The sequence below is a fragment of the Lontra canadensis genome, unplaced genomic scaffold (assembly GCF_010015895.1).
Source record: "Lontra canadensis isolate GAN:19392208 unplaced genomic scaffold, GSC_riverotter_1.0 scaffold37, whole genome shotgun sequence".
NCBI lineage: Eukaryota > Metazoa > Chordata > Mammalia > Carnivora > Mustelidae > Lontra > Lontra canadensis.
In genome coordinates this window covers 5,382,320-5,396,918 of record NW_022631031.1, presented here as the reverse complement: position 1 = coordinate 5,396,918, position 14,599 = coordinate 5,382,320, and the positions used below count along the sequence as shown (strand labels likewise).

The following is a 14,599-nucleotide window of genomic DNA, read 5'->3' as shown; positions in this document are numbered from 1 at the left end:
ATGTTAGAGTTTCCTAAGGGAGTTTTCTCTTAAGTTAACCTGTATCTTAAACATTCATAAAGCTGAAAAACTATGTAGCTATTAATACTAGTTTTGGAATCAAGCTTAAAATTCAGCCAAGGAACCTGTAACATTACCTTGTTCAGATTCTTGTAGCATGATAAAGGCAGCAGGTAAAAGGCAGCTTCATTATAGAACAATCTCTGTTTGTTCTGGGCTGGCGTAGTTTTTTTTTTTTTTTTTTAATTCAAAACCAATTATTGAAATGGAGTGAACCAGACTTGTTCTGCTACAGTAACCATTTCTTCTGAAATTTTGTGCTTTCAGATTGGTGAACATAATTATCAACTGCAAAAGATTACAGACATTTTGGATTCTATTAAAGAAAAGGTAAAATGAAATATTATTTGCTAATGACTAACGTATTCGTTGTTCTCTCCTGAAGTTTCTTACTTTCTTTTAATAATTTAGACATATGTTCAGATGGAACATATGCTATCTGCTTTGAAGCAGGTTTGGAATATACGTGATCAATAGAGCAGAATCAACCTATTACCATTTGCCTTTTGGAAATTATGAAAGGGGGTCTTAAATTACCTAAAATCATTACTAACAAAACTATGCATGATTAGTTTCTGGTATTGGAGTGTTGCATAATCAGCATCTAAAACTTGCAACACACTTTAAACAAATCTTGTGTTCTTAAATAAATCTAGGGAATGTGCTACTTCATCTAACATTTTTAGGTTAAGACAGAAATTTTTTTTAAGATACAAAGGCAGATACTAAATAATTCCACGAATTAAAGAATTCTAGCACAATGGTCTTTCATTGGATGCTTTTTTTTTTTTTTTGAGGGCGGTGTCAAACTCTCCCATTATAATTCTCTTTTCTCTACCAGGGTAAACAAACTCGATTCACAAATTTTGACCCATTATCTCTGCTTCCTTCATCCTGGGACTACTGGACATATCCTGGTTCCCTAACAGTCCCACCTCTTCTTGAGAGTGTCACGTGGATTGTTTTAAAACAACCTATAAATATCAGCTCTCAACAGGTATGTCGCTTCTTCAAGGTTGATCCTGATTTACTAGAGGAAAACTGGATCAAAACTTAAAAAAAATCCTGCCCTTAATTTCTGGGACATGAAGCCTGTGTTTTCCCTTCATTAATCAGATAGGTAGTTGGACTGGGTAAAACTCATGTCCCTTTCTTATTTGGCCTTCTGTGATTAGATGATTTCTCTCCCTGTTCTTTGAAATATAACGTGCATACAGACACTGAGGAAGGTGACTTTAAAGGCTATACTTGTTTTCTTTTATGGGCTGAGATATAAGCGGGCTGGTAGATAAACAGGAAAATTAGGAGAAAGGCTATTCTTAAAAGGGGACTTTCTTCTTTTTGACCTCAGTCCCTCATGAGACCTGTTCCTCCTAGAGATGATGTCGCAGTGAGAAAGTGAGCGGTGTGGGGCACCTGGGTGGCTCAGTGGGTTAAGCCTTTGCCTTCGCTCAGGTCATGATCCCAGGGTCCTGCATTGAGTTCTCTGCTCAGCAGGGAGCCTGCTTCCCCTCTCTCTCCGCCTGCCTCTCTGCCTACTTGTGATCTCTGTCTGTCAAATAAATAAATAAATAAATAAAATAAAAAAAAAAAAAAAGGAAAGAAAGTGAGCAGTGACACAGCAGTGGGTTTCTTGGCTTTTGCAGACAGAACTTTTGTGGGGCTGTTTGAGGGGCTGTAAGCATTTCCTGAGATGCTGTTGGCTGCCTACCTGTGCTGTTTTAGTGAAGACAATGCCTCACTTGTTTTTCTGATAAATGTGTGGAGTCCCCACGAGAAGCCAAGCTGTCTGCAGACTCAGGCTGGCTTGGATGCCCAGAAACTCGGCTTGGGTCTATGAGCCGTGTGACTGACCTATCAGACAGGTGGATGTGATGTCTTCTGTGGATGTTGTGCTGAGTGGGTTTTCTTTGCTGTTTGTTTTCCTTTTTAAATTACTTGCGCACCATCTTAGCAAGAACACAGGCTGGTAACTTTTGTAGGTAATCTGTTCTGGGCTTGCCCACCTGCCTAGCTCGTTCACCTTTGCCAAGGTCATGTCAGGTAACATTTTTCCTTGGCATGTTGAACACATCAAACTTCTGTTGGCCTATCTTTAAGATTAAAGCCAAATAATAATCTGGGACATATAGATCAAAACATTTTGTAAAAGTGTGGATTGAAGTTCAGAGCTTGACAGACATGGAAATTCCTGTGACTTTTCCCCTCATGAATAAGGTGCCTCATGTCATGAGAAAAAGGACCTGTCACTGATCCAGTGGCTTTACTAACAGAGTAAATTTTTCTTTCCTCCATGTGTTAAACTGTTCACTTTTACATTCCTTTCTTAAATTTGAACAGGGTAAGGGTAACAATTAATAAATTATATCATCAAGGTGGTAATAATAAGAGTTCATGTTTTTCTTCATATTTCAAGGATATTTTTATCTCTTAAAGCCAGTTGGAAATTAACTTTTTAAAATCCACTTGCCATTTAGAACAGAATATATCAAAATATATAATTTAGTTCCTTAAAATACTTAAAGCTCTTAATCAAAAATGACCCTCTGTAAGTTTAGGAATTATGCCTGCCTAGCTGTGGTTTCACTACTGTATCTAATTTGAGGCTCAGTTAATTAAAAATAATTATTAATGTGGTTTTTATAAGGTAGAGTATATAAAATAATAACTATATTTTAGAGCTTTAGTATGATTGATAATTCACTGAGATCTACTTAAATTCACTTACATCTACTCTAGCATGAATACTTTTAGACATTTTCATTTTTAAAAAATATTTTATTTATTTATTTGAGACAGAGAGAGAATGAAAGAGCACAGTAGGGGGCGGGGCAGAGACCGAGGGAGAACCAGACTCCCTGCTGAGCAGGGACCTGGACATGGCCCATCTCAGAACCCCAAAATCATGACTTAAGTTGGAGGCAGACTCTTAACCATCTGAGACATCTAAGCAGGTGCCCCAGACATTTTCATTTTTAATCAGATAGAAATGATTATCTGAATAATAATCCAAATTATTTTAATATGATATTATGGTGACTTTAAGAGTTAAAGAATGAAGCAAAAGATATTTCAGAAGCCCAATCCCAGTCTAACCATGAGAAAAACATCAGACAAAGCCCAGCTGAGGGAGGTTCTGCAAAATAGCCAGTCAATACTCCTCAAAACTGTCGAGATTATCAAAAGCAAGGTAAATCTGAGAAATTGTCGTCATCAAGAAATGCTCAAGGAAATATGATTACTGAATGCAATATTTTTTCCTGGTGGGATCTGGAACAGGAAAAGACATTAAGTAAAAACAAAGGAAATCTTAATAAAGAATGGACTTCAGTTAGTGAGAATATATTGACACTGGTTCACCAATTGTGAATAATGTACCACGCTAATGTAAGAGATTCGTAATAGGGCACATGGAGTGTGGGGCTTATGAGAACTATTTGTACTGTCTTTGCAATAATCCTGTAAATCTAGAACTATTCTAAAATAATAAGGTTATTAAGAAAATCGAAAACATGAAAGGGTTGAGATGATTATTCAGTGTTTATCTCTTTTATATAAAGTGAAATGAACATGTCTTTCGAGTATACCACTTAATTAGGAATTACTTTCGAAAGATAATTTCTAATCCCAATTTTGACTGCTCTTTATTTTTGAAGTCCCTGAAACACATTGTTTTGTGTATTTTCCAATTCTACCATATAATGTCACTAGCTATGAAGATTAAATTCTTTTTAGTTAGTTAGTGCCAATTTTTTTTTCCCTAGGTTTTTTTCTGCTGCTGTTTCTTGCCCAGTCACTGTTTGACCAGAAGGGCAAACACATGGTTTTCATTTTCTTTTATTTGATTCAAGCCCATTTTACTTCCCAGAGTCATTTATTGGAATGCTTAATTTAACTGCCAGACCAGTAAACAGATATGCTGTTTTCAGATACTTTTGATAATAGATCTGTCATTCTCTTTGGAAGGCTAGCTGTTGTGCTAAGTTTCTTTGGGTTATCCTAAATTATCTAAATGGGCTCTCTGCTGAATTCAATGTGCGAAATACTTGGTTTTAATTCTATGCTCTTTTGAAAACAAAATTCTCTTTTCTTTTGTTATGAGATTGCCATAAAGTAAAATTCATGAGTTTAATGTGCAGTTGATGGTTTCTGTTATTGTATATTACCATGCAGCAACCACTAGATCAAGATATAAAATAGATCCCTCTGCCAAAATATTTCCTTATGCTTCTTTGCATTCCACTTCCTTCCTCACCCATGGCCCTGGGCAGTCTCTGAGATGCTGCCATGAGGATTCTGCCTTTTCTAGAATTTTATTTAAATGGAATCATACAGTATGTAGATTTTTGTGTTTGACTTCTTTTACTTAGCATAATGTTTTCAAGTTTCACTGACAATTTTTGTTACTGAGGAATATTCTAAATTCCTAGAATATTCATATTCTATGATATACAACCTTACTTTAAATTTATTCATATTCTACGATATACCACCTTTTTAAAAAATCTATTTACCACTTGATGGATATTTGGGTTGCTTCCAGTTTGGGGCTATTCTGAATAACAGCTGTACATATTTGGAAATTAGGGATAATTGACACGTACAATTTTGTGTGGACACATATTTTCATATTCTGTGGCCACTTACACATTTAACTGTATAAGGTACGGCCATATTGTCCTTGAATGTGGCTGTTCCATCTTCCATTGTTACCAGCGATAACATTAGAAAGGGTATTTCTGCTTACTGTGGTTGCTCTTATCTTGCCCATCTATATCCCTCAGAGATTTCTAAGTTCTTCCACATCTTTGTCAGCACTTGGTGTTGTCAGTCTTTTGAATTTTGGCCATTCTAGTGGGTATATGTGATTTTTCAAATTTGCATTTATCTGGTGCCTAGTAATGTTCAGCTTTTTTTTCAGGTGCTTGTTGGCTGTGCACATATCTTGTTTTGTGAAATATCTGTTGAAATCATTTTTTCCTTTTTAAATTGGGTGTTTGTGTTTTTAATTATTGAATTGCAAAGATTCTGTATACAATAAGGATAATGCCCTTTTTAAAATACATGCTTTCTGGTGATTCACAGACCTGTACCCCTGGGGCTAATAATACATTATATGTTTATAAAAAAATTATAAAAAAAGTACATGTTTTGCCGAACTTTTTTTCTAGTCTGTTAGTTGCCTTTTTTTTTTAAACTATGTCTTTTGAAGAGCAAACTTTCTTATCCTTGATGTAGTCCATTTTTATCAGTTTATCCCTTATAGTTTGCGCTTTTGGTGTCCTGTTTTAAGAAATCTTTGCCTAACTATATGCCACAGACTTTCTTTTTCATACTCTAAGTAATAGTTGTAGCTCTCACATTTCATGATGATTTATAAGTTAACTTTTAGGTATGCTGTGCCCCATTTTCTCTTTCCTTTCCTTCTGATATTTCAATTACACATATATTTAACCTTTTAATATCATCTAAGAGATCCTCAAGATGCTATTTTAAAAGATATTTTTATTTAAATCCAATTTAATTAACATGTAGTATATTATTAGTTTCAGAAGTAGAGGTCAGTGTTTCATCAGTTGCATGTAACCCAGCGCTCATCACACCACGTGCCTCCCTTAATGCCCATCACCCACTTACCCCATCCCCCCACCACCTTCCCTTCCAGCAACCCTCAGTTTGTTTCCTATAGGTAGGAGTCTCTTATGGTTTTTCCTCCCTCTCTCATTTCACCAAGACTAATTTTTAGATAATTTTTTAAAATCTCTGTTCTTCACTATGGATAATTTCTATTGATCTAATTCAGATTCATTTGTTCTTTCCTCTGTCATGTCAATTTGACTGTTAAGTCTATCCAGGTAATATTTTGTTTTAGAAATTCTCTATTTTAGTTCTAAATTTTCTATTTTCTTCCTTTTTATTATATTTATTTTTCTGCTGAGACTTCCCACTACTCTGCATTAAAGATGCTTTGTTTAATATACAAACCTCAGGTAATTAAAGTAGTCATTAAAAAAAAACAAAACAACAACAACCCTGTGGATGCCTGAGTGGCTCAGTTGGTTAAGCGTCTGCCTGTCAGCTCAAGTCGTGATCTCAGCGTCCTGGAATCAAGTCCCGCATCAGGCTCCCTGCTCAGCGGGAGTCTGCTTCTCTCTCTCCCTCTGCCCTTCCTGCTGCTTGTGCTCTCTTGCTTTCACATGTGCTTGCTCTCTCTCTCACATAAATAAATAAAATCTTTAATTAAAAAAAAAGAAACCCAAACCAAACAAAAAACCCTTGTAAGTTCCTAATTTGGCTCATCTTGGGTCGGACTGTTGATGTTTCTTTTTTTGAGAATCTGTTCCATTTTCTTGCTTCTTTGTTAAGTAATTTTTAATAGTATTCTAGGTGTGATGAACAAGAAGTGGTAGAGATTCTGGATTTGGTTATTTTTTTCTGATGAATATTATTTACCTTGTGTGAGTAGGTAATTTTTTTGGGGGGGGGAGCACTTAAACTGCAAATTTTCTTTCTTGTGCAGCAGCTCTGGTCTCAGTACAGCCGTGTGTGGTTCTTGGGTATAGAGTTTGAGGATCCTCTCCCTGCCTCTGCTGTAGCTTTGTGCACCTTGCAGACTCTACTCAGCTCAGGTGAAAAGCTGGGAGAGATAGGAACTCACTTGTAGAGCTCCCATCTGCCCTTCACGTGAGCACAAACTACCCACCTGAGTCCCTCTGCTTCTCTTTACTCTCTAGGACCTGTGACTTGTCGCTTTTTTGTATTTATGTCTGGGTTTTAGAGTTTTCTACAGGGAGGTTGTCTGTAGGATCTTAGTCCAACAGATCTGGAAGCAACACCTAATGTCCTATTAAAATAGTAAAATGCCATATTATGTAATTAATGATAGTGATCTAGGAATGCTCTTCTTAACTTCTGCATCTTTAGACTAAATGGGAAATGGGGAAAGAATTCATTCACTTGAACATTAATTTTGACTTATATTTTTAAAAACTGTATAATTAGCTTTGAAATTAAAGTTCTAAATTATAGGAGAGTGCAAGTCAATTCTAGAATTATTTAATAATTGCTAACTCTTGCAAAGCATAATGCAAAAGATACAAAGAAGTGTTAAAAATGTCCCTTGTCCTCAAGTAGTTTATAATCTAATAGACAAGATAAAATAAATGGGTAAAAAACAGTAACACAGTAACTGTGCTTGATATGTAAGAGAAATAAGGTGTAAAGGGAGTTAAACGGTGGGGAGACTATTTTATTGGAGAAATCAGGAAAAGACTTCTTGAAAGAGCTATATCTGGGCTAGGAAAAGGGCGGTGACTGGTTGGTACCTCCAGGAAAAGGAGCAGTTTCAAGAAAGGACACCATAACTAAAGGCAAGAAAAGGAGGTGCAGGAAATGTGGGCACCTTTGTACCTAAGGTTCTCAGACTTTAGTGTATGCAACAGTCACCTGAGGAAGCTTGTCAAAAATGTGAATCCTTGGGCGTTATCAGAATTTCTCACACAGAACGTCTGGAGGTGAGGATCAGTAACCTGAAGTTTTAAGAATCTCCCCAAAGTCTCTTCATTCAGGTACTCTGGGACCACCCTTCGCAAAACTGGCTCCTAGTGGGCCCCGGGTGTGTGGTTGTAATCGGAGACAATCTAGTTAGTCGGCCCCCGGTGGTTCCAGAAGCCAGGCTAACTAGTTTGTTTGGGAAGCCTTATTAGAGTTAGACATGTTACCTATTTTAGAGATCGATTTTGAAGTGTTTACACCTGAAAGGACATGATATTCAGGATTTGTTTCAAAGTAATCCAGTGTGGGCCTGAGGGGAGGCGGGAAGAGAAGGAGAGTGTGGATGCAGTGAAGGTGCCTGTGTGTTAATGACAGGTGAAGCTGGGTGCTGAGTGTGTGGTGGCTTATGCAGCTGCTCTTTCTAGCTTTATGTGTGTCTGAAAGTTTCCATAATAAAGAGTTAATAAAAAGAGATTAGGGGAAAATAGAAATAAAAAATAGAGATGCAATATAGTGCTGTGGTTAGTGTAGGACTTATTTGCCGGATGGCTTCTTTACTGAAACTTCTTAGCTGTCCCTCAGGTGCCTCATCTTTAAAATGGGGATACTAGTGTGTGTGAGGGGACTTGGTGCCATACCTGGCCCACCATGTTCTGTAAGGGAGATTTTACTTTTATTATCCAGCTTTGGGAGGGAGTGGAGAACTATTAGACTTTTAAGCTCTAGAGTGACATAAGCAAAGCGATTTACAAAACATTAGAAAAGGTATTTCTGCTTACTGGGGTTGCTCTATAAGGACGTTAAAATTTCAGTATTAGAGCCAAGAAAACCTGCAAAACAGATCACACCCTCCTCAGCCTTCAGGCTCATCTGGGGAGACTCCTGCCAGGACTCGTATAGATGATATCAGCCCTCGTGACAGAGTGGCAGATTTTTCTGTCTGCAAGGAGCCCAGGGGCCCAGAGAGTGGCGAGACTGGTAAGGGCCAGCCTGCGGTATGCAGTTGGAGGTTAGTGCGGTGGTGGAGGATGCCAGAGCCGAGAGAAGTAGATCTGAACAGGGACTGGCAGACGCAGTGCTACCTAGCCGGACTGAGTGATTGGGAGGGAGAACCAGAGCCAGAAAGGGAAGGAGCCATCAGGATAGGCTCAATGAATCTCACCAAAATGTACAGACAGGTCAGAGAAAGAACTAGAGAAATTCCAGTGAGGTTAAGGTGTTACAGAGGTAGGGAGCCATGACCAACTTGCAGAGGACTCAAAGGAGGGTGGGAGGGGTGCCTGGGTGGCCCAGTTGGTTAAGCATCTGCCTTTGGCTCAGCTCACAGTCCTGGGGTCCTGGGAATCCCTGCCCCTTTCCTGCTCCTTCTCTCTCTCTCTCTCTCTCCTGCCCCTACCCCTGCTCTCCCTTTCCCTTTCTCAAATAAATAAATAAAATCTTAAAGACAAAACAAAACAAAACAAAAGACAACCTCTTCAGAGGAATGGGCAGCGTCACTGGGAGGCGAGCTGTGCTTGCTGAGGCCAGCAAGCTGGTGCCCTGATTCAGGCCTTGGGATTCCTGCACAGCCATCGGGAGAGGCCATTCTGGACAGACGTGATCCCCATGATCTGCAGAAGGCTGAGTGTTTTCCCTGTGGCTCTAGAGGTTAGATTTTATTTACCTCCACTGCTTGGCTCTCTCAGAGAATTATTCAAGTCTCATCTGGCTCTAGCTATAATCCAGTCTAATGAAATATGAATAATAGTAGGTTGTAAATATTTGTCTTATCTTGCCCATCTATACCCCTCAAAGTATCACCTGTGGAAAGACATGGCTGCTTGTATATGATGCATGAACCTGTCTCTGTGGAGTGTGCTGACAGACCTTTGCCTGCTAGTTATGGAGGACCTCCATCACTTCTGCCTCCCCTCCTGGCTAGAACTGTACAAGAAATATTTTAGGCTTCAACTAAATGGTGATGATGGAAATGTAATAGATGTGTCTTAGTGTGAATTTTTTTAGAAGATTTATTTATTTACATGAGAGAGAGAGACAGCACAAGCAGGGGAGGGGTAGAGGGAGAAGCAGACTCCCCAGTGAGCAGGAGCCTGATGCGGACCCTGGGATCATGACCTGAGGTGAAGGCAGATGCTTAACCAACTGAGCCACCCAGGTATCCCTATCTTAGTGTGAATTTGCTTGATTCTGCAATTAAATGACTAGCACAGATTAGAGGATGGAGACTTTTTTTTTTTTTAAGATTTTTTTTTTTTTTTTTTTTTTTTTGGTCAGAGAGAGAGCAGAAGCAAGGGAAGAGGCAGGCAGAGGGAAAAGCTCCTTACTGAGCTGGGAGCCCAATGCAGGACTTTTATTCTCAATAATTTTATAATTTGTCTTTGCTTAAGCGAAATAGGAAAAGAAACATCAGAAACGTAGTTGCGTTAATTGGTAATGCATTTTTGGTGAACATTTTCAGGAAAGTAGAATTATTCAGCTAGTTTACCCAGTCTTCATTTTACTACTGTAGCCTGGTGCTAAATCTTGATAAATAGTATTAACTCACCAAGGAATTGTTAAACGATTTATATAACATGCTTAGAGTAGAAAACTTCAGCAATTAAAAATAGTAGTGTAGATTTATGTTTATTGACATACAAAGATATATAGGATATCTATTAAGTAAAAAAATAAGGTTTCAAAAGAGCATGATAGTTGAGCCGTTTTTATAATAAAAATTGTGTGTGCATTCACGTGTTTATATATAAAAACGTCTGGAAGGGTATACTCCATAATGTTAACTGTGATTATATCTTGTGATGTGATTACTAGTAATTTCTATTTTCTTCTTGATGCTTTGTGTGTTGTATGGAGTTTGTAAGACAAGTCAGCATTTTTTTGTAATAAGAAAATTTAAGCCCTTTTGATGAGAAATATGCCTATATTGCTGGAATTGTATTTAAACATTATCAGAGGTTGAACAATCCAAGCATTTACCATAGTTAGCTGTTCAAGGCTCAAGTATGGTGAAAGCAAAATCATTTCTTAAGGAAAACAGTACTTAAAAGCTCAATATTCTATAGGATGAACACCACAAGGTTGCCATGAAAATTGAGGTTCTATGGTACTAGAGTACTACTAGTACATGTTTGGTGTGATTCCAATATTACCTATTGAGAACATATAATCCAATGCTTCACTTTATTGATGAGGTAACTGAAGACCAGCACCCAAGGTCACCCAGCTGGTCATGCCAGACCGAGGACTGGGACCTATCTTTGGAAGCCAGTACAGTGACCTTTCCATGGTCCCGTTTTGCCTTTGTAGGTGACATTCTCTGAATCCTAGACATGTCCTCTTTGAACCACATTCTGTTTCCTCATATTACTTCTGTCTTCAGATGGAAAGTGCTTATGTACTTAATTTTTTGAACCCACATGTATTTGTATAGTGGTGAGAACTTAGCAGAAGTGGTGTTTTCTTATATATATGACTCATAATTTAGAACAGTTTTGCTGTAATATATTTTAGTTTCTGGTAGAGGAAAGGTTATATGTTTCATAACTTTCAGTGTAGGACAGTTCACCAACCTTGGTGTGACCTTCTGTGCTGAAGCCAACACTGTTCTTTTCTTCAACAGTTGGCCACATTCCGCACTCTCCTCTGCACGGCGGAGGGCGAGGCAGCGGCTTTTTTGTTGAGCAATCACCGCCCACCACAGCCTCTGAAGGGCCGAAAAGTAAGAGCCTCTTTCCATTAAAAATTGTCACCAGCTGACCACCCCGAACAGGTCTGTGAAGAGAAGACAAAACACAAAAATCCCTCCTAACAGCTCTTTCCTAGAATTCTGATTAACGGGTACCATTTTGCTCTGAGCTTCAGCGCCACAAGGAAGATCAGATCGCTGTAATCAAGCTAACTCAACTCATCCATCTCAGATTTGCACTCACGGGTATTCAAACAGTAAACATTGTTTGATGCGTGTTGAGATCCGCAACATGCATCTAGTTCAACCTGCGTGAAAACATGGCAGACGTTGCAAAACCTCCGAGTCCATTAAAAATGTTCCCTTGCCCTAGAGTTTGAATCAGCCATATCTCTCAGTAATGTTTGGTCAAAAAATTTAAATCTTCTCCAGAATAAGATTGTGATATCTTTTTCTACATGAGTGAGTCTACTTAATGTCTTGTTATCATTCCAATTCATAAAAAGTTGATAATATTTCCTTTTAAAATGAATTTTTTTCTGATTACGTTGTTGATCCCCATTGCATGGTACCTTTAATTAGATGAACAATATGAGCGTGGTGGGGGGTGGGATATAATCCTCACTGGGTCTACTCCATAGCTCAAAATTAACCCATCCAGTTTTGTTGGGAATCCCTCAGGATATCAGTGACTGTATAAACTTTAATGAATTGTGCCCTATATCACATTCATGCAGTAATGTTAATGATAAACCGGTTAATAATTGACTAGATGCATTGGTTTGAAACTAACAGATTGGAAGGTATCAGGCAAGTGGAGAAGCCCAAGGGCCTGATGGATAGGCTGCTTACTTTTTCCCTGTGTTTTGTCAACAGAACAGGAATCAATCCTGTGTAGGTCAGTGTTCTGCCAAGTGGTGGAAAATATTTACTTGGATCTCATACAAACATACAATCCATCCATAAACCCTCCAACCCATTTCCATGGCAAAGCCCATCTTCCCTTTTATGCACGTCTCTCAATCTCAAAAGTAATTTTGTAAGTTGGCTCTTGGTAATTCATTTTAACCTATAGTCCCTAGTGTATTTCTGTTTGTTTTTGGTGAAGGGGGTGGTGAATGTCCTTTTGCTCTCGCTGGTGAAAGTGGCGTGACACAATTAACCACATATAAGACTTGAACATACGGTACACTTCTGTCATCTGAGAGAAGTTTAGCCGAGTTTCCTTGATTTTTGTTAATTTGTTTCAGACACTATTCCTCCTCTGGATGTAGATTTTGATCATTCAAATTATTCTGCCATAGTCTTCTTGATAGGATAAATGAGTATCAGTAAATTGTGTAATAATGCTGTACTCAGTTGCAGAAGATAAGCTCCTGAAATCTAATGCTGATACCTTGGTTGTTTTTGTTTTCTCTCACAGCATCTAGCTTAAGCCTAGCAGGAGATGGCCATCTAGTAATTATTGAATGAACTGAATGTTTTAAAATGTTTTTATTTGATATTTGATATCTTTGGCGATTATCTTTCTGCTTGTAATTAAACGCACTATCAGTAAAATAAAGTAAATAAATTTATCTCTTAAAAATGCTTTCTTCTTAAAGGTATAATTATTAAATCTACTTGTGTAGCCAGATGTTTTAATGGTTTTAAAAATACCAGTGTTGAATGGAAGGGTGTTTCTTTAGTTTGGGAAGGCATGTTGAACTATCCTGGTGGGAGAAAGAAGCCTGTTTCCTCAGAGAAAGTACATTGTTCTTTTGGAAGCGTTGTGTAATGAGGATTGTAATTACTTTGTGTGAGAGTTATTACTTTGTAATTTATGGTTTCTGCTACAGTATTGCATTGGTTTGTGCTACAAATTGGACTTTAGTAGACTAGAAATGTCTACACAGCACAGATTCTCTTGAAGACTGTTAATTTATCTATCTCATAGGGGCAAAAGATCTAAGTGTATGCTGCAGTTGTTATCTCTTAAAAAGATTGAAGAGTATAAATACTAGTATAGATCTCTTTTGTTTCCCACACATGTATTGGATTTATGTTCATTAAATATTTTGTATTTTAATTTAAGTTGGATTCAATCACAATAAAGAAAATGAGACAAACTTTGAACTGTATCAGGGACCCATATATACAAGACACAGAATGAGATTATATTTTTACACTTTTTTATATAGAAAATAATCTCAAACTCACAGAAAAAATGCAAACACAGTATATTTTTTTTCTGAATTATTTGAGAGTAAGTCACCAACTGCTTTTGCTCTATCATCGCACAAACGTTAGTATATATTTTCTACGATTGAGGGCATTGTCCTACATAACTACAATATAGCTAAAACAACCATAAGAAATAAAAGGCATCCACATCATCAAGGAATAAGTTAAACTTTCACTATTTGCAGATGACATGATAGTCTATGTAGAAAACCCAAAAGACTCCACCAAAGAATTCCTAGAGCTAATACACAAATTCATTAAAGTCACAGGAAACAAGATCAATGTACAGAAATCCATTGCATTTTTATACACCAGTGATGAACGAGCAGAAAGAGAAATCAAGAAATTGATGCCATTTACAATCACACCAAGAACCATAAGATAGCTAGGAATAAGCCTAAACAAAGAGGTAAAAGATCTATACTCCTAAAACTATAAAATACTTATGGAAGAAATTGAAAATTATGCAAAGAAATGGAAAAACATTCCATGCTAACAGATTAGAAGAACAAATATTGTTAAAACACCTATACTACCCAAAACAATCTACACATTTACTGCAATCCCTACTGAAATCCCACCAGCATTCTTCACAGAACTAGAACAAATAACCCTAGCATCTGTATGGAACCATTAAAGACCTTAAATAGCCAAAGAAATCTTGAAAGAGAAAAACAAAGCTGAAGGCATCATGGTTGCAGACTTCAAATTGTATCATAAAGCTCTAGTGATCAAGACAGTATTAAGTTTTTGTACTTACACAAAAACAGATAAAAGGAACAGAATAGAAAACCCAGAAACAAACCCACAACTATATGGTCAACTAATCTTTGACAAAGCAGGAAAAATATCTGATGGGAAAAGGACAGTCTCTTCAATAAATGCTGTTTGGAAAACTGGACAGCAATATGCAGAACGAAACTGGACCACATTTTTACATCATACTCCAAAATAAATTCAGAATGGATGAAAGACCTAAATGTGAGACAGGAAAGCATCAAAATCTTGGAGGAGAACATAGGCAGTAACTTCTTTGACCTGGGCTGTAACAACTTCGTACTATACACATCTCCTGAGGCTAGGGAAACAAAAGCAAAAATGAACTGTTGACACAAAATCAAGAGAAAACCCTTATGC

At 37.5% G+C, this 14,599-nt stretch overlaps 1 protein-coding gene across 1 annotated transcript in view; it reads left to right on the top strand.

Annotated features, from left to right (window-relative positions):
* The window catches only part of CA13 (carbonic anhydrase 13), a 30,963-nt gene extending 19,289 nt beyond the window's left edge, over positions 1-11,674 (top strand). The window contains exons 5-7 of the mRNA XM_032869099.1: positions 328-390; positions 902-1,057; positions 11,174-11,674. Coding sequence (XP_032724990.1) covers positions 328-390; positions 902-1,057; positions 11,174-11,293 — 339 coding nt within the window. The 3' untranslated portion in view covers positions 11,294-11,674. The remainder of the gene's footprint in view (positions 1-327; positions 391-901; positions 1,058-11,173) is intronic.
* Positions 11,675-14,599: the final 2,925 nt, after the last annotated feature.